The 24,770-nt window shown below is 40.8% G+C and overlaps 1 protein-coding gene across 1 annotated transcript in view; it reads right to left on the minus strand.

The window, feature by feature from the left end:
* The window catches only part of LOC139748792 (probable glutamate receptor), an 80,470-nt gene that overhangs the window by 3,589 nt on the left and 52,111 nt on the right, over window positions 1-24,770 (minus strand). The window contains exons 6-7 of the mRNA XM_071662226.1: window positions 23,165-23,316; window positions 672-981 (exon numbers count right to left, since the gene is read on the minus strand). Coding sequence (XP_071518327.1) covers window positions 672-981; window positions 23,165-23,316 — 462 coding nt within the window. The remainder of the gene's footprint in view (window positions 1-671; window positions 982-23,164; window positions 23,317-24,770) is intronic.

A 24,770-nucleotide genomic window follows, 5' to 3' on the forward strand; every position in this document is an offset into this window, starting at 1 on the left:
GCACATTAACATCCAAAAGTCTCTCTTTCGCGCGCCTGTCAATTAACACGTAATCCAATAACGCTCTCTGGCCATCTCTCCTACTTACATAAATATACTTATGTATATCTCGCTTTTTAAACCAGGTATTCCCAATCATCAGTCCTTTTTCAGCACATAAATCTACAAGCTCTTCACCATTTCCATTTACAACACTGAACACCCCATGTATACCAATTATTCCCTCAACTGCCACATTTCTCACCTTTGCATTCAATAGATACTAAATTTTCTTGATTTTCAAACTTTTAATATATTGGCATCTATGATGTGTTACGTGTTCATGACTTTCTGTTACAAATGATATTACAGTACAAGGCTAGTATCTTTAGGTATCACGAATTTACGATTCAAGAAATAAGATGTAAACAATATCCTTATTTTGTGCTGGGATGTGTTGGAACTAACTTTCTCACCAAGTATCACCACACGGGATGGCCGCATTTATGAAAAAGTGACGCACTAGGATACAAATAACGAAAGTTTGCGGATTAAAAGTAGGAATAGTTAAGTTCTTCCTGTCCAAAGCATGTCAACACGTGCGACGGTTTTTAGCCTTGTGTGACGTGGAACCTCGCTAGCGTTAGTGTTCTAGGTTGTGGACGTGGCTCAACATACTTTTGTTCACTCACCTTGATGTAGGGATCACTTGATTTAGCAAAGCCATCTCTGAATAGCTTTCCTAAAGCCCCCATTTCGAGGCCTGACTCATACAGATCCTGAAAGGTCTCCATCATGGCCGGTTGTTTCTTCACCAGCAAGAAAGACTTCAGATTAGCCGAGTAGCTAATGGTTAGTATCATGGTGTACAACCACAGGAACTGGACGAAGACCTGAGTACTGGTACTGCGTGGAAGGGTAGCATGAGCCTCGCAGAAATGCACACCGAAGGCATAGTACCAGCTGAAGCTTAAATCCTGAAGGTTTCTTCGTTCACCTCCACTGTTGAAGAGGATTATTTATAAAGAGGAAGATATTTTCCATCATCATACATAAGATAATTTATTTGATATAAAAGAATGGTAAAAGTTGCAGTAGATTATATAATTCTTTATTGGAATTCTAAATGAGCTAACTGTTTTACATGAAATAACAACCCCCTAGCCCCGCATGTGCACGAAGTAGCGCTAGGAAAAGACAACAAAGACCAAATTCGTTCACACCCAGTCACTAGCTGTCATGTACAATGCACCGAAACCACTGTTCCCTTGCCATATCCAGGCCCCAAAAAACTTTCGATGATTTATCCCAGACGCTTCACATGCCCTGGTTCAATCCATTGACAGCACGTCGACCCCGGTATACCGCATCGTTCCAATTCACTCCATTCCTTGCACGCCTTTCACCCTCCTGCATGTTCACGCCCCGATCACTCAAAATCTTTTTAACTCCGTCTTTCCACCTCCAATTTGGTCTCCAACTTCTTGTTCCCTCCACCTTTGAAAATTATATCCTCTTCGTCAATCTTTCCTCACTCATTCTATGCATGTGACCAAACCGTTTCAAAACAATCTCTTCTGCTCTCTCAGTCACACTCTATTCATTACCACACATCTCTCTTACCCTTACATTACTTACTCGATCAAGCCACCTCACACAACATATTGTCCTCAAACATCTCATTTCCAGCGCATCCACCCTCCTCCGAACATCTCTATCTATAGCCCACTCCTCGCAACCATATAACTGTTGGAACCACTATTCCTTCAAACATACCCATTTTTGCTTTCAAAGATAACGTTCTCGACTTTCACACATCTATCAACGATCCCAAAGCCTTCGCCCCTTCAACAACCTTTGATTCACTTCCGCTTCCATGGTTTCATCCGCTGCCAAATCCACTTCCAAATACCTAAAACACTTCACTTCCTCCAGTTTTCCTCCATTCAGACTTACCTCCCAGTTGACCTGTCCCTCAACCCTACTGTACCTAATAAGCTTGCTCTTCTTCTCATTTACTCTCAACTTTCTTCTTTCACACACTTTACCAAACTCAGTCACCAGCTTCTGCAGTTTCTCACACTAATCGCCACCAGCACTGTATCATCAGCGAACAACAAATGATTTCCCAAGCTCTCTCATCCACAACAGACTACATATTTGCCCCTCTTTCCAAAAATCTTCCATTCACCTCACTAACCACCTCATCCAAAAACAAATTAAACAACAATGGAGACAACACACACCCCTGCCGCAAACCAACATTCACTGAGAACCAATCACTTTCCTCTTTTTATACACGTACACATGCCTTACATCCTCGATAAAAACTTTTTACTGCTTCTAACAACTTTCCTCCCACACCATATATTCTAAGTACCTTCCACAGAGCATCTGTATCAATTCTTTCATATGCTCTTCTCCAGATCCGTAAGCGCTACCTACAAATCCATTTGCTTTTCTAAGTATTTCTCACATATATTTTTCAAGGCAAACACCTGATCCACATATCCTCTACCACTTCTGAAACCACACTGCTCTTCCCCAATCTGATGCTCTGTACATGCCCTCACCCTCTCAACATATACCATCCCATAAAATTTCCCAGGAGTACTCCACAAACTTATACCTCTGAAATTTGAACACTCACTCTTATCCCCTTTGCCTTTGTACAATGGCACTATCCAAGCATTCCGCCAATCCTCAGACACCTCACCATGAGTCATACATACATTGAATAACCTTACCAACCAGTCAACAATACAGTCACCCCCTTTTTTTAATAGATTCCACTGCAATACCATCCAAACCCGCTGCCTTTCCGGCTTTCATCTTCCGCAAAGCTTTTACTACCTCTTCTCTGTTTACCAAATAATCCTCCCTAACCCTTTCACTTTGCACACCACCTCGACCAAAACACCCTATATATGCCACTCTATTATCAAACACATTCAACAAGCCTTCAAAATACAATCTCCTCACATCACCACTACTTGTTAACACCTCCCCATTAGCCACCCTTCACTGATCTTCCCATTTGTTCCTTTGTCTTACGCACTTTATTTACCTCCATCCAAAACATCTTTTTATTGTCCCTAAAATTCAATGATACTCATTCATCCCAACTTTCATTTGCACTCATTTTCGCCTCTTGCACCTTTCTTTTATACATCTCCCAGTCATATGCATTATTTCCCTGCAAAAATCGTCCAAACGCCTCTTTCTTCTCTTTCACTAATAATCTTACTTGTTGATCCCACCACTCACTACCCTTTCTAATCTGCCCACCTCCCACGGTTCCCATGCCACAAGCATCTTTTGCGCAAGCCATCACTACTTCCCTAAATACATCCTATTCCTTCTCCACTCCCCTTACGTCATTTGTTCTCACCTTTTTCAATTCTGTACTCAGTCGCTCTAGGTACTTCCTCTCACAAGTTTCCATCCATAGCTCACTTACTCTCACCAGTCTCTTCACCTAACATTCTCTCTTCTTTTCTGAAAACCTCTACAAATCTTTACCTTCGCCTCTACAAGATAATGTTCACACATCCCTGTAGATGCACCTCTCAGTACATTCACATCCAAAAGTCTCTTTTTGACGTGCCAATCAATTAACACGTTATCCAATAACGCTCTCTAGCCATCTCTCCTACTTACATACGTATACTTATGTATATCTCTCTTTTTAAACCATGTATTCCCAATCACCAGTCTTTTTTCAGCACATAAGTCTACAAGCTCTTCAACATTTCCATTTACAAAACTGAACACCCCATGTGCACCAATTATTCCCTCATCTGCCACATTACTCACCTTTGCATTCAAATCACCCATCACAATAATCCGGTCTCGTGCATCAAAACTTCTAACACACTCACTTAGCTGCTCCCAAAACACTTGCCCCTCATGATCTTTCTCATCAAGCCCAGGTGCATATGCACCAATAATCACCCATCTCTCTCAATCAACTCTCAGTTTTACCCATATCAATCTAGAGTTTACTTTCTTACACTCTATCACATACTCCCACCACTTATGTTTTAGAAGTAGTGCTACTCCTTCCCTTGCTCTTGTCCTTTCACTGACCCCTGACTTTACTCCCAAGAAATTCCCAAACCACTCTTCCACTTTACCCTTGAGCTTCTTTTCACTCAGAGCCAAAACATCCAAGTATCTTTCCTTAAACATACTACCTATTCCTCCCTTTTTCTCATCTTCGTTACATCCACAAACATTTAGATACCCCAATCTGAGCCCTCGAGGAGGATGAGCAATACCCTCGTGACTCCTTCTTCTGTTTCACCGTTTCGAAAGTTCAAATCCAAAGAGGGGAGGGTTTTTAGCCCCCCGGCTCCATCCCCTTTAGTCGCCTTCTATGGCAAGTGAGGAATGCTTGGGAAGTATTCTTTCTCCCCTATCCCCAGGAATATATATCGAGGATGTAAGGCATGTGTACGTGTATGAAGAGAGGAAAGTGATTGGTTCTCAGTGAATGTAGGTTTGCGGCAGGGGTGTGTGATGTCTCCATGGTTGTTTAATTTGTTTATGGATGGGGTTGTTAGGGAGGTGAATGCAAGAGTTTTGGAAAGAGGGGCAAGTATGAACTCTGTTGGGGATGAGAGAGCTTGGGAAGTGAGTCAGTTGTTGTTCGCTGATGATACAGCGCTGGTGGCTGATTCATGTGAGTAACTGCAGAAGCTGGTGACTGAGTTTGGTAAAGTGTGTGAAAGAAGAAAGTTAAGAGTAAATGTGAATATGAACAAGGTAATTAGGTACAGTAGGGTTGAGGGTCAAGTCAATTGTGAGGTAAGTTTGAATGGAGAAAAACTGGAGGAAGTAAAGTGTTTTAGATATCTGGGAGTGGATCTGGCAGCGGATGGAACCATGGAAGCGGAAGTGGATCATAGGGTGGGGGAGAGGGCGAAAATCCTGGGAGCCTTGAAGAATGTGTGGAAGTCGAGAACATTATCTCGGAAAGCAAAAATGGGTATGTTTCAAGGAATAGTCGTTCCAACAATGTTGTATGGTTGCGAGGCGTGGGCTATGGATAGAGTTGTGCGCAGGAGGATGGATGTGCTGGAAATGAGATGTTTGAGGACAATGTGTGGTGTGAGGTGGTTTGATCGAGTAAGAAACGTAAGGGTAAGAGAGATGTGTGGAAATAAAAAGAGCGTGGTTGAGAGAGCAGAAGAGGGTGTTTTGAAATGGTTTGGGCACATGGAGAGAATGAGTGAGGAAAGATTGACCAAGAGGATATATGTGTCGGAGGTGGAGGGAACGAGAAGTGGGAGACCAAATTGGAGGTGGAAAGATGGAGTGAAAAAGATTTTGTGTGATCGGGGCCTGAACATGCAGGAGGGTGAAAGGAGGGCAAAGAATAGAGTGAATTAGATCGATGTGGTGTACCGGGGTTGACGTGCTGTCAGTGGATTGAATCAGGGCATGTGAAGCGTCTGGGGTAAACCATGGAAAGCTGTGTAGGTATACATATTTCCGTGTGTGGACGTATGTATATACATGTGTATGGGGGTGGGTTGGGCCATTTCTTTCGTCTGTTTCCTTGCGCTACCTCGCAAACGCGGGGAGACAGCGACAAAGCCAAATATATATATATATATATATATATATATATATATATATATATATATATATATATATATATATATATATATATATATATATATATATATATATATATATATATATATATATATATATATATATACATAGCTCTCAGTGAATGTAGGTTTGCGGCAGGGGTGTGTGATGTCTCCATGGTTGTTTAGTTTGTTTATGGATGGGGTTGAATGCAAGAGTTTTGGAAAGAGAGGCAAGTATGAAGTCTGTTGAGGATGAGAGAGCTTGGGAAGTGATTCAGTTGTAGTTCGCTGATAATACAACGCTGTTGGCTGATTCAGGTGAGAAACTGCAGAATCTGGTGAATGAGTTTGGTAAAGCGTGTGAAAGAAAAAAGTTAAGAGTAAATGTGAATAAGAGCAAGGCTATTAGGTACAGTAGGGTTCAGGGTCAAGTCAATTGGGAGGCAAGTTTGAATGGAGAAAAACTGGAGGAAGGAAAGTGCTTTAGATGTCTGGGAGTGGATCTGGTAGCGGATGTAACCGTGGAAGGGGAAGTGAATCATAGGATGGGGGAGGGGGCGAAAATTCTTGGAGCCTAGAAGAATGTTTGGAAGTCGAGAACATTATCTCGTAGAGCAAAAATGGGTATGTTTGAAAGAATAGTGGTTCCAACAATGTTGTATGGTTGCGAGTCGTGGGCTATGGATAGAGCTGTGAGCAGGAGGGTGGATGTGCTGGAAATGAGATGTTTGAGGACAATATGTGGTGTGAGGTGGTTTGATCGAGTAAGTAATGTAAGGGTAAGAGAGATGTGTGGAAATAAAAAGAGTGTGGTTGAGAGAGCAGAAGAGGGTGGTATGAAATGGTTTGGTCACATGGAGAGAATGAGTGAGGAAAGATTGACCAAGATGATATATGTGTAAGTGTTGGAGGGAACGAGGACAAGTGTGAGAACAAATTGGAGGTGGAAAGATGGAGTGAAACAGATTTTGAGTGATCGGGGCCTGAACATGAAGGAGGGTGAAACGTGTGCAAGGAATAGAGTGAATTGGAACGATGTGGTATACCGGGGTCGACGTGCTGTCAATGGATTGAACCAGGGCAATTGAAGCGTGTGCGGTAAACCATGGAGAGGTCTGTGTGGCTTGGATGTGGAAAGGGAACTGTGGTTTCGGTGCATTATTACATGACAGCTAGAGACTGAGTGTGAACGAATTGGGCCTTTGTTGTCTTTTCCTAGCGCTACCTCGCACACAATAGGGGTGAGGGGCTTTTTATTCTATGTGTGGAGAGGTGGCGATGGAAATAAATAAAGGCAGACAGTATGAATTATGTACATGTGTATATATGTGTATGTCTGTGTGTGCATATATACGCGTACATTGAGATGTATAGGTATGTATATTTGCGTGTGTGGACGTGTATGTATATATGTGTACATTGAGATGCATAGGTATGTATATTTGCGTGTGTGGACGTGTATGTATATACATGTGTATATGCGCGGGTTGGGCCATTCTTTTGTCTGTTTCCTTGCGCTACCTCGCAAACGCGGGATACAGCGACAAAGTATAATAAAAAAAAAAAATAATATATATATATATATATATATATATATATATATATATATATATATATATATATATATATATATATATATATATATGTATATATATATATATACATATATATATATATATATATATATATATATATATATATATATATATATATATATATATATATATATATGTATATATATATATCCCTGGGGATAGGGGATTAAGAATACTTCCCACGTATTCCCTGCGTGTCGTAGAAGGCGACTAAAAGGGGAGGGAGCGGGGGGCTGGAAATCCTCCCCTCTCGGTTTTTTTTTTTTTTTTTTTTTTCAATTTTCCAAAAGAAGGAACAGAGAATTGGGCCAGGTGAGGGTATTCCCTCAAAGGCCCAGTCCTCTGTTCTTAACGCTACCTCGCTAATGCGGGAAATGGCGAATAGTTTGAAAGAAAAAGATATATATATATATATATATATATATATATATATATATATATATATATATATATATATATATATATATATATATATATATATATATATATATATCCCTGGGGATAGGGTAGAAAGAATACTTCCCACGCATTCCTCACGTATCGCAGAAGGAGACTAAAGGGGACGGGAGCGGGGGGCCAGAGATCCTCCCCTCATTGTATTTTGACTTTCTAAAAGGGGAAACAGAAGAACGAGTCACGCGGGGAGTGCTCATCCTCCTCGAAGGCTCAGATTAGGGTGTCTAAATGTGTGTGGATGTAACCAAGATGATAAAAAAGTAGAGATAGGTCGTATGTTTGAGGAAAGGAACCTGGATGTTTTGGCTCTGAGTGAAACGAAGCTCAAGGGTAAAGGGGAAGAGTGGTTTGGGAATGTCTTGGGAGTAAAGTCAGGGGTCAATGAGAGTACAAGAGCAATAGAAGGAGTAGCACTACTCCTGAAATAGGAGTTGTGGGAGTATGTGATGAAATGCAAGAAAGTAAATTCTAGATTGATATGGGTAAAACTGAAAGTTGATGGAGAGAGATGGGTGATTATTAGTGCATATGCACCTGGGCATGAGAAGCAAGATCATGAGAGGCAAGTGTTTTGGGAGCAGCTGAATGAGTGTTATAGTGGTTTTGATGCACAAGATCGGGTTATAGTGATGGGTGATTTGAATGCAAAGGTGAGTAATGTGGCAGTTGAGGGAATGATTTGTATACATGGGTTGTTCAGTGTTGTAAATGGAAATGGTGAAGAGCCTGTATATTTATGTGCTGAAAAAGGACTGGTGATTTGGAATACCTGGTTTAAAAAGCGAGATATACATAAGTATACGTATGTAAGTAGGAGAGATGGCCTGAGAGCGTTATTGGATTATGTGTTAATTGATAGACGCGCGAAAGAGAGACTTTTTGATGTTAATGTGCTAAGAGTTGCAACTGGAGGGATGTCTGATCATTATCTTGTGTAGGCGAAGGTGAAGATTTGTAGGGGTTTTCAGAAAAGAAGAGAGAATGTTGGGGTGAAGAGAGTGGTGAGAGTAAGTGAGCTTGGGAAGGAGACTTGTTTGAGTAAGTACCAGGAAAGACTTAGTACAAAATGGAGAAGGGTGTGAACAAAGGAAGTAAGGGGAGTGGGGAGGAATGGAATGTATGTAGGGAAGCTGTGATGGCTTACGCAAAAGATGCTTGTGGCATGAGAATCGTGGGATATGGGTTGATTAGAAAGGGTAGGGAGCGGTGGAATGAAGAAGTAAGATTATTAGTGAAAGAGAAGAGAGAGGCGTTTGGACGATTTTTTCATGGAAAAAAATGTAAATGAGTGGGAGATGTATAAAAAAAAAGATGCAGGAGGTCAAGAGAAAGGTGCAACAGGTGAAAAAGAGGGCAAATGAGAGTTGGTGTGAGAGAGTATCATTGAATTTTAAAGAGAATAAAAAGATGTTTTGGAAGAAGGTAAATAAAGTGCGTAAGACAGGGGAACAAATGGGAACATCAGTAAAGGGGGCTAATTGGGTGAAAACAAGTAATGGGGATGTGAGAAGGAGATGGAGTGAGTATTTTCAAGGTTTGTTGTATGTGTTTGATGATAGAACGGCAGGTATATTGTGTTTTGGTCGAGGTGGGGTGCAAAGTGAGATGGATAGGGAAAATGATTTGGTAAATAGAGAAGAGGTAGTAAAGGTTTGCGGAAGATGAAAGCCGACAAAGCAGCGGGCTTGGATGGTATTGCAGTGGAATTTATTAAAAAAGTGTGTGACTGTATTGTTGACTTTTTGGTAAGATTATTTAATGTATGTATGACTCATGGTGATTTTCTGAGCATTGGCGGAATGCTTGCCTAGTGCCATTTTACAAGGGCAAAGGGAATAAAAGTGAGTGCTCAAATTACAGAGGTATAAGTTTGTTGAGTATTCCTGGGAACTTATATAGGAGGGTATTGATTGAGCGGGTGAAGGCATCTACAGAGCATCAGATTGGGGAAGAGCAGTGTGGTTTCAGAGGTGGTGGAGGACGTGTGGTTCAGGTGTTTACTTTAAAGAATGTATGTGAGAAATACTTAGAAAAGCAAATGGATTTGTATGTATCATTTATGGATCTGCAAAAGGCGTATGATAGAGTTATAGAGATGCTTTGTGGAAGGTATTAAGAATATATGGTGTGGGAGGCAAGTTGTTAGAAGCAGTTTAAAGTATTTATCGAGGATGTAAGGCATGTGTCCGTATAGGAAGAGAGGAAAGTCATTGGTTCTCAGTGAATGCTGGTTTGCGGTAGGGGTGCGTGATGTCTCCATGGTTGTTTAATTTGTTTATGATGGGGTTGTTAGGGAGATGAATCCAAGAGATTTGGAGACAGGGGCAAGTATGCAGTCTGTTGTGGATGAGAGAGCTTGGGAAGTGAGTCAGTTGTTGTTCGCTGATGACACAGCGCTAGTGGCTGATTCGGGTGAGAAACTGCAGAAGCTGGTGACTGAGTTTGGTAAAGTGTGTGAAAGAAGAAAGTTAAGAGCAAATGTGAATAACAGCAAGGTTATTAGGTACAGTAGGGTTGAGGGACAAGTGAATTGGGAGGTAAGTTTAAATGGAGAGAAACTGGAGGAAGTGAAGTGTTTTAGATATCTGGGAGTGTATTTGGTAGCGGATGGAACCATGTTAACGGAAGTGGATCATAGAGTGCAGGAGGGGGCGAAAGTTCTGGGAGCGTTGAAAAATATGTGGATGTCGAGAACGTTATCTTGGAAAGCAAAAATGGGTATGTTTGAAGGAATAGTGTTTCCAACATTGTTATGTGGTTGCGAGGCTTGAGCTATGAATAGAGTTGTGCGGAGGTGGGTGGGTGTGCTGGAAATGAGCTGTTTCAGGACAATATGTGGTGTGAGGTAGTTTGATCGAGTAAGTAATGAAAGGGTAAGAGGGATGTGTGGTAAAAAAAGAGTGTGGTTGAGAGAGTAGAAGAGGGTGTTTTGAAAAAGTTTGGTCACATGGAGAGAATGAGTGAGGATAGATTGACAAAAAGGATATATATGTCAGAGGTGGAGGGAACGAGGATAAGCGGGAGACCAAATTGGATGTGGAAAGATGGAGTGAAAAAAATTTTCAGTAATCGCAGCCTGAACATGCAGGAGGGTGAAAGGCGTGCAATTGTGAAGCGTCTTGGGTAAACCATGCAACGTTTTGTATAGCCTTGATGTGGAAAGGAAGCTGTGGTTTCGGTGTATCATACCTGAGAGCTAGAGACTAAGTGTGAACGAATGTGGCCTTTGTGTCTTTTTCTAGCGCTAACATTCGGGGGGAGGGGATTGTCATTTCATGTGTGGTGGATGGCGACGGGAATGAATGAGAGCAGACAGTATGAATTATGTACATATGTATATATGCATATATCTGTGTGTATATATATGCATACTTTGAGATGTATAGGTATGTATATGTGCGTGTGTGGACGTGTATGTATGTACATGTGTTTGCGGGTGGGTTGGGCCATTCTTTCGTCTGTTTCCTTGCACTACCTCGCTAACGTGGAAGACAGCGACAAAGTATATTAAATAAATGTATATATATATATATATATATTTTTTTTTTTTCATACGATTCGCCATTTCCCGCGTTTGCGAGGTAGCGTTAAGAACAGAGGACTGGGCCTTAGACGGAAAATCCTCACCTGGCCCCCTTCTCTGTTCCCTCTTTTGGAAAATTAAAAAAAAAAAAAAAAAAAAAACGAGAGGGGAGGATTTCCAGCCACCCGCTCCCTTCCCATTTAGTCGCCTTCTACGACACGCAGGGAATACGTGGGAAGTATTCTTTCTCCCCTATCCCCAGGGATATATATATATATATATTTTTTTTCTTTTTTATACTTTGTCGCTGTCTCCCGCGTTTGCGAGGTAGCGCAAGGAAACAGACGAAAGAAATGGCCCAACCCCCCCCCCCCCCATACACATGTATATACATACGTCCACACACGCAAATATACATACCTACACAGCTTTCCATGGTTTACCCCAGACGCTTCACATGCCCTGATTCAATCCACTGACAGCACGTCAACCCCGGTATACCACATCGCTCCAATTCACTCTATTTCTTGCCCTCATTTCACCCTCCTGCATGTTCAGGCCCCGATCACACAAAATCTTTTTCACTCCATCTTTCCACCTCCAATTTGGTCTCCCTCTTCTCCTTGCTCCCTCCACCTCCGACACATATATCCTCTTGGTCAATCTTTCCTCACTCATCCTCTCCATGTGCCCAAACCACTTCAAAACACCCTCTTCTGCTCTCTCAACCACGCTCTTTTTATTTCCACACATCTCTCTTACCCGTACGTTACTCACTCGATCAAACCACCTCACACCACACATTGTCCTCAAACATCTCATTTCCAGCACATCCATCCTCCTGCGCACAACTCTATCCATAGCCCACGCCTCGCAACCATACAACTTTGTTGGAACCACTATTCCTTCAAACATACCCATTTTTGCTTTCCGAGATAATGTTCTCGACTTCCACACGTATTCCTCGCGTGTCGTAGAAAGCGACTAGAGGGGACGGGAGCGGGGGGCCAGAAATCCTCCCCTCCTTGTATTAACTTTCTAAAATGGGAAACAGAAGATATATGTATATATATATATATATATATATATATATATATATATATATATATATATATATATATATATATATATATATATATATATATATATATATATATATATATATATATATATATATAGTGAAGTTGGAGAAAAATGTAGCTTAGACATTGAAGCTTATTGATTCAGTGGTGAAATTGATGAGAACTGCTATTGACGTTTGTGTGAATAAATTGTACATTTCCTTTTCCATAGCCAGAGGTTGAACCATTATGTGACGTTCAATTTTTTCATTCATTTCAAGCTAAAAGTTTGTTTTCTAAATTGTTTCTTACATTTTTCATATGTATATATATGTATGTGTGTGTGTGTGTGTGTGTGTGTGTGTGTGTGTGTGTGTGTGTGTGTGTGTGTGTGTGTATATATGTATATTATCCCTGGGGATAGGGGTGAAAGAATACTTCCCACGTATTCCTCGCGTGTCGTAGAAAGCGACTAGAGGGGACGGGAGCGGGGGGCCGGAAATCCTCCCCTCCTTGTATAAACTTTCTAAAATGGGAAACAGAAGAAGGAGTCACGCGGGGAGTGCTCATCCTCCTCGTAGGCTCAGAGTGGGGTGCCTAAATGTGTGTGGATGTAACCAAGATGTGAAAAAAGGAGAGATAGGTAGTATGTTTGAGGAAAGGAACCTGGATGTTTTGGCTCTGAGTGAAACGAAGCTCAAGGGTAAAGGGGAAGAGTGGTTTGGAAATGTCTGGGGAGTGAAGTCAGGGGTTAGTGAGAGGACAAGAGCAAGGGAAGGAGTAGCAATACTCCTAAAACAGGAGTTGTGGGAGTATGTGATAGAATGTAAGAAAGTAAATTCCCGATTAATATGGGTAAAATTGAAAGTTGATGGAGAGAGGTGGGTGATTATTGGTGCATATGCACCTGGGCATGAGAAGAAAGATCATGAGAGGCAAGTGTTTTGGGAGCAGCTAAATGAGTGTGTTAGCGGTTTTGATGCACGAGACCGGGTTATAGTGATGGGTGATTTGAATGCAAAGGTGAGTAATGTGGCAGTTGAGGGAATAATTGGTATGCATGGGGTGTTCAGTGTTGTAAATGGAAATGGTGAAGAGCTTGTAGATTTATGTGCTGAAAAAGGACTGATGATTGGGAATACCTGGTTTAAAAAGCGAGATATACATAAGTATACTTATGTAAGTAGGAGAGATGGCCAGAGAGCGTTATTGGATTACGTGTTAATTGACAGGCGTGCGAAAGAGAGACTTTTGGATGTCAATGTGCTGAGAGGTGCAACTGGAGGGATGTCTGATCATTATCTTGTGGAGGCTAAGGTGAAGATTAGTATGGGTTTTCAGAAAAGAAGAGTGAATGTTGGGGTGAAGAAGGTGGTGAGAGTAAGTGAGCTTGGGAAGGAGACCTGTGTGAAGAAGTATCAGGAGAGACTGTGTACAGAATGGAAAAAGGTGAGAACAATGGAAGTAAGGGGAGTGGGGGAGGAATGGGATGTATTTAGGGAATCAGTGATGGATTGCGCAAAAGATGCTTGTGGCATGAGAAGAGTGGGAGGTGGGCTGTTTAGAAAGGGTAGTGAGTGGTGGGATGAAGAAGTAAGAGTATTAGTGAAAGAGAAGAGAGAGGCATTTGGACGATTTTTGCAGGGAAAAAATGCAATTGAGTGGGAGAAGTATAAAAGAAAGAGACAGGAGGTCAAGAGAAAGGTGCAAGAGGTGAAAAAAAGGGCAAATGAGAGTTGGGGTGAGAGACTATCAGTAAATTTTAGGGAGAATAAAAAGATGTTCTGGAAGGAGGTAAATAGGGTGCGTAAGACAAGGGAGCAAATGGGAACTTCAGTGAAGGGCGTAAATGGGGAGGTGATAACAAGTAGTGGTGATGTGAGAAGGAGATGGAATGAGTATTTTGAAGGTCTGTTGAATGTGTCTGATGACAGAGTGGCAGATATAGGGTGTTTGGGTTGAGGTGGTGTGCAAAGTGAGAGGGTTAGGGAAAATGATTTGGTAAACAGAGAAGAGGTAGTAAAAGCTTTGCGGAAGATGAAAGCCGGCAAGGCAGCAGGTTTGGATGGTATTGCAGTGGAATTTATTAAAAAAGGGGGTGACTGTATTGTTGACTGGTTGGTAAGGTTATTTAATGTATGTTTGACTCATGGTGAGGTGCCTGAGGATTGGCGGAATGCGTGCATAGTGCCATTGTACAAAGGCAAAGGGGATAAGAGTGAGTGCTCAAATTACAGAGGTATAAGTTTGTTGAGTATTCCTGGTAAATTATATGGGAGGGTATTGATTGAGAGGGTGAAGGCATGTACAGAGCATCAGATTGGGGAAGAGCAGTGTGGTTTCAGAAGTGGGAGAGGATGTGTGGATCAGGTGTTTGCTTTGAAGAATGTATGTGAGAAATACTTAGAAAAGCAAATGGATTTGTATGTAGCATTTATGGATCTGGAGAAGGCATATGATAGAGTTGATAGAGATGCTCTGTGGAAGGTATTAAGAATATATGGTGTGGGAGGCAAGTTGTTAGAAGCAGTGAAAAGTTTTTATCGAGGATGTAAGGCATGTGTACGTGTAGGAAGAGAGGAAAGTGATTGGTTCTCAGTGAATGTAGGTTTGCGGCAGGGGTGTGTGATGTCTCCATGGTTGTTTAATTTGTTTATGGATGGGTTGTTAGGGAGGTAAATGCAAGAGTCTTGGAAAGAGGGGCAAGTATGAAGTCTGTTGGGGATGAGAGAGCTTGGGAAGTGAGTCAGTTGTTGTTCGCTGATGATACAGCGCTGGTGGCGGATTCATGTGAGAAACTGCAGAAGCTGGTGACGGAGTTTGGTAAAGTGTGTGGAAGAAGAAAGTTAAGAGTAAATGTGAATAAGAGCAAGGTTATTAGGTACAGTAGGGTTGAGGGTCAAGTCAATTGGGAGGTTAGTTTGAATGGAGAAAAACTGGAGGAAGTGAAGTGTTTTAGATATCTGGGAGTGGATCTGTCAGTGGATGGAACCATGGAAGCGGAAGTGGATCATAGGGTGGGGGAGGTGGCGAAAATTTTGGGAGCCTTGAAAAATGTGTGGAAGTCGAGAACATTATCCCGGAAAGCAAAAATGGGTATGTTTGAAGGAATAGTAGTTCCAACAATGTTGTATGGTTGCGAGGCGTGGGCTATGGATAGAGTTGTGCGCAGGAGGATGGATGTGCTGGAAATGAGATGTTTGAGGACAATGTGTGGTGTGAGGTGGTTTGATCGAGTAAGTAACGTAAGGGTGAGAGAGATGTGTGGAAATAAAAAGAGCGTGGTTGAGAGAGCAGAAGAGGGTGTTTTGAAATGGTTTGGGCACATGGAGAGAATGAGTGAGGAAAGATTGACCAAGAGGATATATGTGTCGGAGGTGGAGGGAACGAGGAGAAGAGGGAGACCAAATTGGAGGTGGAAAGATGGAGTGAAGAGGATTTTGTGTGATCGGGGCCTGAACATGCAGGAGGGTGAAAGGAGGGCAAGGAATAGAGTGAATTGGAGCGATGTGGTATACAGGGGTTGACGTGCTGTCAGTGGATTGAATCAAGGCATGTGAAGCGTCCGGGGTAAACCATGGAAAGCTGTGTAGGTATGTATATTTGCGTGTGTGGACGTGTGTATGTACATGTGTATGGGGAGGGTTGGGCCATTTCTTTCGTCTGTTTCCTTGCGCTACCTCGCAAACGCGGGAGACAGCGACAAAGTATAAAAAAAAAAAAAAAGAAAAAATATATATATATATATATATATATATGTATATATATATATATATATATATATATATATATATATATATATATATATATATATATATATATATATATATATATATATATATATATATATATATATATACATATATATATATATATATATATATATAACTATATTGAAGCTTATTGATACAGTGGTGAAATTGATGAGAACTGCTATTGACGTTTGTGTGAATAAATTGTACATTTCCTTTTCCATAGCCAGAGGTTGAACCATTATGTGACATTCATTTTTTTCATTCATTTCAAGCTAAAAGTTTGTTTTATAAATTGTTTCTTACATTTTTCATATGTATATATATGTATGTGTGTGTGTGTGTGTGTATGTGCGTATGTATGTGTATGTGTGTGTGTGTGTATATGTATATATATATGTATATTATCCCTGGGGATAGGGTGAAAGAATACTTCCCACGTATTCCTCGCGTGTCGTAGAAAGCGACTAGAGGGGACGGGAGCGGGGGGCCGGAAATCCTCCCCTCCTTGTATTAACTTTCTAAAATGGGAAACAGAAGAAGGAGTCACGCGGGGAGTGATCATCCTCCTCGAAGGCTCAGAGTGGGATGCCTAAATGTGTGTGGATGTAACCAAGATGTGAAAAAAGGAGAGATAGGTAGTATGTTTGAGGAAAGGAACCTGGATGTTTTGGCTCTGAGTGAAACGAAGCTCAAGGGTAAAGGGGAAGAGTGGTTTGGAAATGTCTGGGGAGTGAAGTCAGGGGTTAGTGAGAGGACAAGAGCAAGGGAAGGAGTAGCAATACTCCTGAAACAGGAGTTGTGGGAGTATGTGATAGAATGCAAGAAAGTAAATTCTCGATTAATATGGGTAAAACTGAAAGTTGATGGAGAGAGGTGGGTGATTATTGGTGCATATGCACCTGGGCATGAGAAGAAAGATCATGAGAGGCAAGTGTTTTGGGAGCAGCTAAATGAGTGTGTTAGCGGTTTGGATGCACGAGACCGGGTTATAGTGATGGGTGATTTGAATGCAAAGGTGAGTAATGTGGCAGTTGAGGGAATAATTGGTATGCATGGGGTGTTCAGTGTTGTAAATGGAAATGGTGAAGAGCTTGTAGATTTATGTGCTGAAAAAGGACTGATGATTGGGAATACCTGGTTTAAAAAGCGAGATATACATAAGTATACTTATGTAAGTAGGAGAGATGGCCAGAGAGCGTTATTGGATTACGTGTTAATTGACAGGCGCGCGAAAGAGAGACTTTTGGATGTTAATGTGCTGAGAGGTGCAACTGGAGGGATGTCTGATCATTATCTTGTGGAGGCTAAGGTGAAGATTAGTATGGGTTTTCAGAAAAGAGGAGTGAATGTTGGGGTGAAGAAGGTGGTGAGAGTAAGTGAGCTTGGGAAGGAGACCTGTGTGGGGAAGTACCAGGAGAGACTGTGTACAGAATGGAAAAAGGTGAGAACAATGGAAGTAAGGGGAGTGGGGGAGGAATAGGATGTATTTAGGGAATCAGTGATGGATTGCGCAAAAGATGCTTGTGGCATGAGAAGAGTGGGAGGTGGGCTGTTTAGAAAGGGTAGTGAGTGGTGGGATGAAGAAGTAAGAGTATTAGTGAAAGAGAAGAGAGAGGCATTTGGACGATTTTTGCAGGGAAAAAATGCAATTGAGTGGGAGAAGTATAAAAGAAAGAGACAGGAGGTCAAGAGAAAGGTGCAAGAGGTGAAAAAAAGGGCAAATGAGAGTTGGGGTGAGAGACTATCAGTAAATTTTAGGGAGAATAAAAAGATGTTCTGGAAGGAGGTAAATAGGGTGCGTAAGACAAGGGAGCAAATGGGAACTTCAGTGAAGGGCGCAAATGGGGAGGTGATAACAAGTAGCGGTGATGTGAGAAGGAGATGGAATGAGTATTTTGAAGGTTTGTTGAATGTGTCTGATGACAGAGTGGCAGATATAGGGTGTTTTGGTCTAGGTGGTGTGCAAAGTGAGAGGGTTAGGGAAAATGATTTGGTAAACAGAGAAGAGGTAGTAAAAGCTTTGCGGAAGATGAAAGCCGGCAAGGCAGCAGGTTTGGATGGTATTGCAGTGGAATTTATTAAAAAAGGGGGTGACTGTATTGTTGACTGGTTGGTAAGGTTATTTAATGTATGTATGACTCATGGTGAGGTGCCTGAGGATTGGCGGAATGCGTGCATAGTGCCATTGTACAAAGGCAAAGGGGATAAGAGTGAGTGCTCAAATTACAGAGGTATAAGTTTGTTGAGTATTCCTGGTAAATTATATGGGAGGGTATTGATCGAGAGGGTGAAGGCATGTACAGAGCATCAGATTGGGGAAGAGCAGTGCGGTTTCAGAAGTGGTAGAGGATGTGTGGATCAGGTGTTTGCTTTGAAGAATGTATGTGAGAAATACTTAGAAAAGCAAATGGATTTGTATGTAGCATTTATGGATCTGGAGAAGGCATATGATAGAGTTGATAGAGATGCTCTGTGGAAGGTATTAAGAATATATGGTGTGGGAGGCAAGTTGTTAGAAGCAGTGAAAAGTTTTTATCGAGGATGTAAGGCATGTGTACGTGTAGGAAGAGAGGAAAGTGATTGGTTCTCAGTGAATGTAGGTTTGCGGCAGGGGTGTGTGATGTCTCCATGGTTGTTTAATTTGTTTATGGATGGGGTTGTAAGGGAGGTAAATGCAAGAGTCCTGGAAAGAGGGGCAAGTATGAAGTCTGTTGGGGATGAGAGAGCTTGGGAAGTGAGTCAGTTGTTGTTCGCTGATGATACAGCGCTGGTGGCTGATTCATGTGAGAAACTGCAGAAGCTGGTGACTGAGTTTGGTAAAGTGTGTGGAAGAAGAAAGTTGAGAGTAAATGTGAATAAGAGCAAGGTTATTAGGTACAGTAGGGGTGAGGGTCAAGTCAATTGGGAGGTGAGTTTGAATGGAGAAAAACTGGAGGAAGTGAAGTGTTTTAGATATCTGGGAGTGGATCTGTCAGCGGATGGAACCATGGAAGCGGAAGTGGATCATAGGGTGGGGGAGGGGGCGAAAATTTTGGGAGCCTTGAAAAATGTGTGGAAGTCGAGAACATTATCTCGGAAAGCGAAAATGGGTATGTTTGAGGGAATAGTGGTTCCAACAATGTTGTATGGTTGCGAGGCGTGGGCTATGGATAGAGATGTGCGCAGGAGGATGGATGTGCTGGAAATGAGATGTTTGAGGACAATGTGTGGTGTGAGGTGGTTTGATCGAGTAAGTAACGTAAGGGTAAGAGAGATGTGTGGAAATAAAAAGAGCGTGGTTGAGAGAGCAGAAGAGGGTGTTTTGAAATGGTTTGGGCACATGGAGAGAATGAGTGAGGAGAGATTGACCAAGAGGATATATGTGTCGGAGGTGGAGGGAACGAGGAGAAGAGGGAGACCAAATTGGAGGTGGAAAGATGGAGTGAAAAAGATTTTGTGTGATCGGGGCCTGAACATGCAGGAGGGTGAAAGGAGGGCAAGGAATAGAGTGAATTGGAGTCATGTGGTATACAGGGGTTGACGTGCTGTCAGTGGATTGAATCAAGGCATGTGAAGCGTCTGGGGTAAACCATGGAAAGCTGTGTAGGCATGTATATTTGCGTGTGTGGACGTGTGTATGTACATGTGTATGGGGGGGGGGGGTTGGGCCATTTCTTTCGTCTGTTTCCTTGCGCTACCTCGCAAACGCGGGAGACAGCGACAAAGTATAAAAAAAAAAAAAAAAAAAAAAAAAAAAAATATATATATATATATATATATATATATATATATATATGTATATATATATATATATATATATATATATATATATATATATATCCAAGCCTGAGCCAGGTACTTATTTTATCGACCAACCACGAGTGGTTAGATTAGTGGATGACCAACTGGGTTGACTCTGAACCGACTGCTACAAAAAGGATTCGGACCTATGGGCTCGAAACTGGTCGTCCTGGGAATGCGTCACCGTCAGAAACGCTAACTGCTATATCGTTACAAGGCTTAGAAGTTATATTTTCAATTTTTGAAACTCTCTTGTCTTTTGGTTTATCACAGTATACAATGCTGACCCTGAAGATCAGCAAAGGTACCAGTACTTCAATACTTTTCCTGTGATCCTTTCTCAGAAGGGTAAAGAGTTTACCTAAGAAACTTACATATGCTCTGAAAGCTTAGACAGTATTAGAAAGATAAATACTTTTATTTCACGAGGTAATATGATAAAGGTAATCGGATGTAATTTTACGCATATCATTGGCACTCCATCTGTTCATAGATTATAATGAACGGTTAAAGGAGCAGAAATATACAGGAAAAAAATTATGGAAGTTTCGTTATCCAAATCAAACATAAAAGACATCTTTACCTACCCAATATCTTGATGAAAAGTTTGAATAAGATATAGAAATTATTACGGTATCGAAAATCGAATTCAAATAAGAATATCTGTTTTTGTACAACAATCTAAACTGTAGACTTTAGTGTCTTGCTAAAAGAAAATGAGCTGTCACTTACCCATATTGTACAGTCGCGATTGAATATTCCTTTACACTCCATCTCGAAACTCTCGAATGCAAATGAGATACTGATATATCATCTGTATCAACTAGCATTCGTGAGTATGAGAGCGGATAATCTCAACTCTATTATATGTACCGTGTGCATCATTTTGTTCTGAATATGAATATATCTTACACGGCGCACATCACGTAACCTAAAGAACCATCTTTAGAACATTGTACTGTTGAAATCTGGTAAGGATAATGATAGCCATTAGATCCAACAACACATACACGGGAATCTAGATGTGCCCTGTGTTAATGAAGGGATACTCCTAACGGCGTTACTACTCGACAGGCCTACAGTCCGACGTAACCAAATACCCAGAGTCTGCTGGTGTTTACTATGGCGAGCTAAAAAGCAGATCTTCAACTGCGCGTTGACAAGTGTGTTCTCTCTATTCCAATAAGGCCTTTACTGGAGTTTTACCAAACTACGTCCATACTATTTGCATTGACGATATCATTCCAATTTTTGTCTGTCAAGAGCAATGAAAATGTCACTAGATATGCAAGTCTAGATAAAATGAGGCATTTTTGCTCGTCTCTCCAGTTGAAAGTTACCTCTGAAGTAATTTCTATGTAATTGAAAAATTTTCTGATTGATCACAAAATCTTTTCCTTCCCTCTGGTACGATTCTAGTGATCATCCAAATACAGTCCTTACTTTGCATTACAGACGATTACCTGGAACAAATTATTATCGTAGAATATACTAGATATCAAAAAAAAAGAAGTGAACATGAAAGAAATGTGACAGTTATACACAAAACACACAAAACAAAAATGTATATATCATGAGGGATGAATAATGAAATACAAGAGGATATAAAAGGGAAATGCTTTAGCAAGAAAACAGGACAAGAAAAGATACGGAGCATAGAAATATGTAAACCACATTCAAGATACAACCGTTAACTGTATACCAATCGAATACGAGAGAATTGAAATAGACTAATAAGACATTGCAAATGATAAAATGTAATATAAGTAAACAGGCACAAAGCGATAATACAAACGGAAAAAGGTACAATTCGTGATGATCTTTAGTATCTGTATATGTACAGTTGCCCCAGGTAGTGATGTCATATTCTGCAAGATGTTTGGACAAAGAATGCGGTATCTAGCAACTATCTCCAACTCTCGCGTCCCTAGGTCTTATATGTCTCTGCAGAGCTTCTCTTGATAAGAATAAATTCATAAGTCCATATTCTAAATTCATAAGTCCACCCCATATTCTAGATTCTATTCGATTTATAGACATGAATGCATTTAGCTGGCTACCAATAAGCGATAAAAAATTTAATTCCTTTGGCGAATTGAGGTAGATGTGATAGCAGACGCTGCGGCCTGTAATTACAAATTGCCGAAACTTTTATAACCCCAGAGTTACAGAGTTCCCCTCTCATTCTAGATGCTTCCAAAAACGCTGGCAAAATGGTATGTGTTTCTGGAGAGAAAAAAGAATTATGGAAAGCTTAACAAATTTGCTGTGATCGAGCTTCAGCTGAGTCGGTATGAATGAATGAGGGGGCAATTAATATCATTTGGTCAGCTGCAACTGCTAGATAAAACGATACATTGGTTCATCATATCCTAAACTACTAAGCAACGTTTTTGGTATTCATATAAGGTTTTGCTGTTTCAAATATCAACGTCATGACGTGCGTAAATAACTAACTTTTCCAATATGGCAACACCTACTTGCTAGGGAAACTCTCATCCTTCACTCCATCCCTCTTCCCAACTACACACCTTGAGAATAATTGACTGCCCACATATCTGCAACCAGTGTTGAAGTTTATCAGTAAAACATTTTGTCTATATTCCACCCAGCTCCCTCCCATTCCAGCAACCTTTGTTGCACCGGCCTTGAATGCATGTCGTCCACCCTTACACACTCTTCCTCTCTTTGGCAATTAGTTTATTGTATTACCATTATCATTATTATCATTATTATCATTATTATTGTTATCATTATTGTTATTATTGCTATTATTATTATTATTATTATTACTATTATCATTATTAGTAGTAGTAGTAGTAGTAGTAGTAATATACTCACGCAAAGCATTGAGGATAATAGAAAAGAAAAAAATGCAGCACACAACTAATATTTAGTGCAGCCTTCTCTAACATTTATGACTTTACTGAGTCGGTTTGGCAACGATGCCACAACATTTTTACATATATTTGCTTCTCTAAAGTTTTCCCACAAGTCAAAGGCGTGCCGTAATAATATTTTCTTGTTTTTCATAGCCCCTCAATCCCACTTCCTGGACATATGTTATTTATAGAATGATTATTCATAATGTGTAATCATCACTAACATTAAAAACTGGCATATCGCCCAGCGTTCTCTCCCCCAATTTGAGCGATAATTTCGTCTTATAATACTTTGTTTCCCAATATTTCACCATGAAATGCAAACTATTTTGCTTGTTGATTAAGGCTATATTCTTTATTCAAAGAATAACTAATGCATATTTAGTATTATCTTAATTATTTGTACTTTTCCTGATGAAATACAAGGAGAAATCCGTCTAGGCGGGTGACCCGCCAGATGTCGCCACTGAGCGGACTTCACTGGATTTTGTGACACTACTACCAAGGGCAACTGAACATGACTGACTCACCATCGACCGCTAGCCCGGGCCAGCAGGAAGAGAAGTGGTCCTGAGACAATGAGGCCAACGAGGACTGCCAGCCAGGTCCACTGGTGGAAGGGGAAGGCCAGGGACTGCCAGTGGGGTAACGGAGGCTCCATGCGGGTCATGAAGCATATTGGCTGTGTTCAATTTAGACTTGCAATTAGTGTCGATGTCTGGAGATGGTAGCTACAAGAAAATTATTTCATCTTGTGAATAAAGAATTCTATAAATCAACTGACAGGATGAGCATTTCAAGGCACAGCTGGACTTCAAAGCATTCAAAATTATGCATATTGATTTCAAATTCAGAATTATGCATATGAAAAAATTAAAAGCCTTTCATCCAAAAGTAAATGTTCAAATTAGTGTGTTTCACCTTGAACCTTTAATCTGATTAATTGGGAATGAATAGGGGGACGCTTTGTCCGTTTTAACGTCATTTTCTTTGCAATAAATTCCTATTTTAGTTTCTGTCATTTCATGATGATCTTGTACAGAGATCGGTTGTTCTTCCATGTTCTTATGGACTTACAAAATTTAACACACGTCCTATGTTGGTGAAAATATCAAGATAATGACATTTTTGAAGGTCTGTATTATGCAAACTCGTTTACTTTCAATGCACATTTAGCAGCTAAAAAAAAAAAATTTCTTCAGGCGGGTCAAAATCGTTACTGATTAAGGACCAAAAAAGTGCTCTAACCTATAATGAGAAACTGAAAGGTGTTAGGAAAATCTGTCCAAATATGAGAACAGATTTTACATTTTGAAGTATATACTCGGGGGAGAGAAATAGATAAGAAACATAATTGAAAGTACAAGACACAGGTGTTTGATACTCTCCAAAGAATGCGCAAGTACAAGAATGCGAAGTACATGGGATATAGATAGGGTTGTGTGGAGCTGGGTGAATGTATTGGAAATGAAATGTTTGGGGTCAGTATGTGGTGTGAAGTAGTTTCATCGAGTAAGTAATGAAAGGCTAAAAGAGATGTGGGGTAATAAAAAGAATATGTTGAGAGAGCAGAAGAGGGTGTGTTGAAATGTTTTGGACACATGGAGAAAATGAGTAAGGAAGGAGTAACAAAGTTGATATATGTGTCAGAGGTTGAGGGAAGAAGGAGAATCGGGAGACCAAATTGGAGTTGGAAGGATGGAATGAAAAAAATTTTGAGCATTCGGAGCCTGAACATACAGAAGGGTGGAAGGGGCGCAAGGAATAGAGTAAATTGGAACGATGTGGTACACCGTGGTCCAGGTGATGTCAAAGGATTGAACCAGGGCATATGAAGAGTCTTTGGTAAATCATGGAAAGGCCTGTGGGGTCATGATATGGAGAGGGAGCAGTGGCTTCAGTACATTACACATGACAGCTAGAGACTGAGTGTGAACGAATATGCTTTTTTTTTTCTGTTCCTTGCGCTATCTCGCTGGAAGGAGGGGTGAATGCTATTTCGTGTGTATTGAGGTGGCTACAAGAATGGATGAAGGCAGCGAGTATGGATACGTACATGTTTATATATGTATATGTCTGTGTATGGATATGTATGTATACGTTGAAACGCATATGTAAGTATATGTGCGCGTTTGG

Source organism: Panulirus ornatus, chromosome 5 (assembly GCF_036320965.1).
Source record: "Panulirus ornatus isolate Po-2019 chromosome 5, ASM3632096v1, whole genome shotgun sequence".
NCBI classification, from domain to species: Eukaryota; Metazoa; Arthropoda; class Malacostraca; order Decapoda; family Palinuridae; genus Panulirus; species Panulirus ornatus.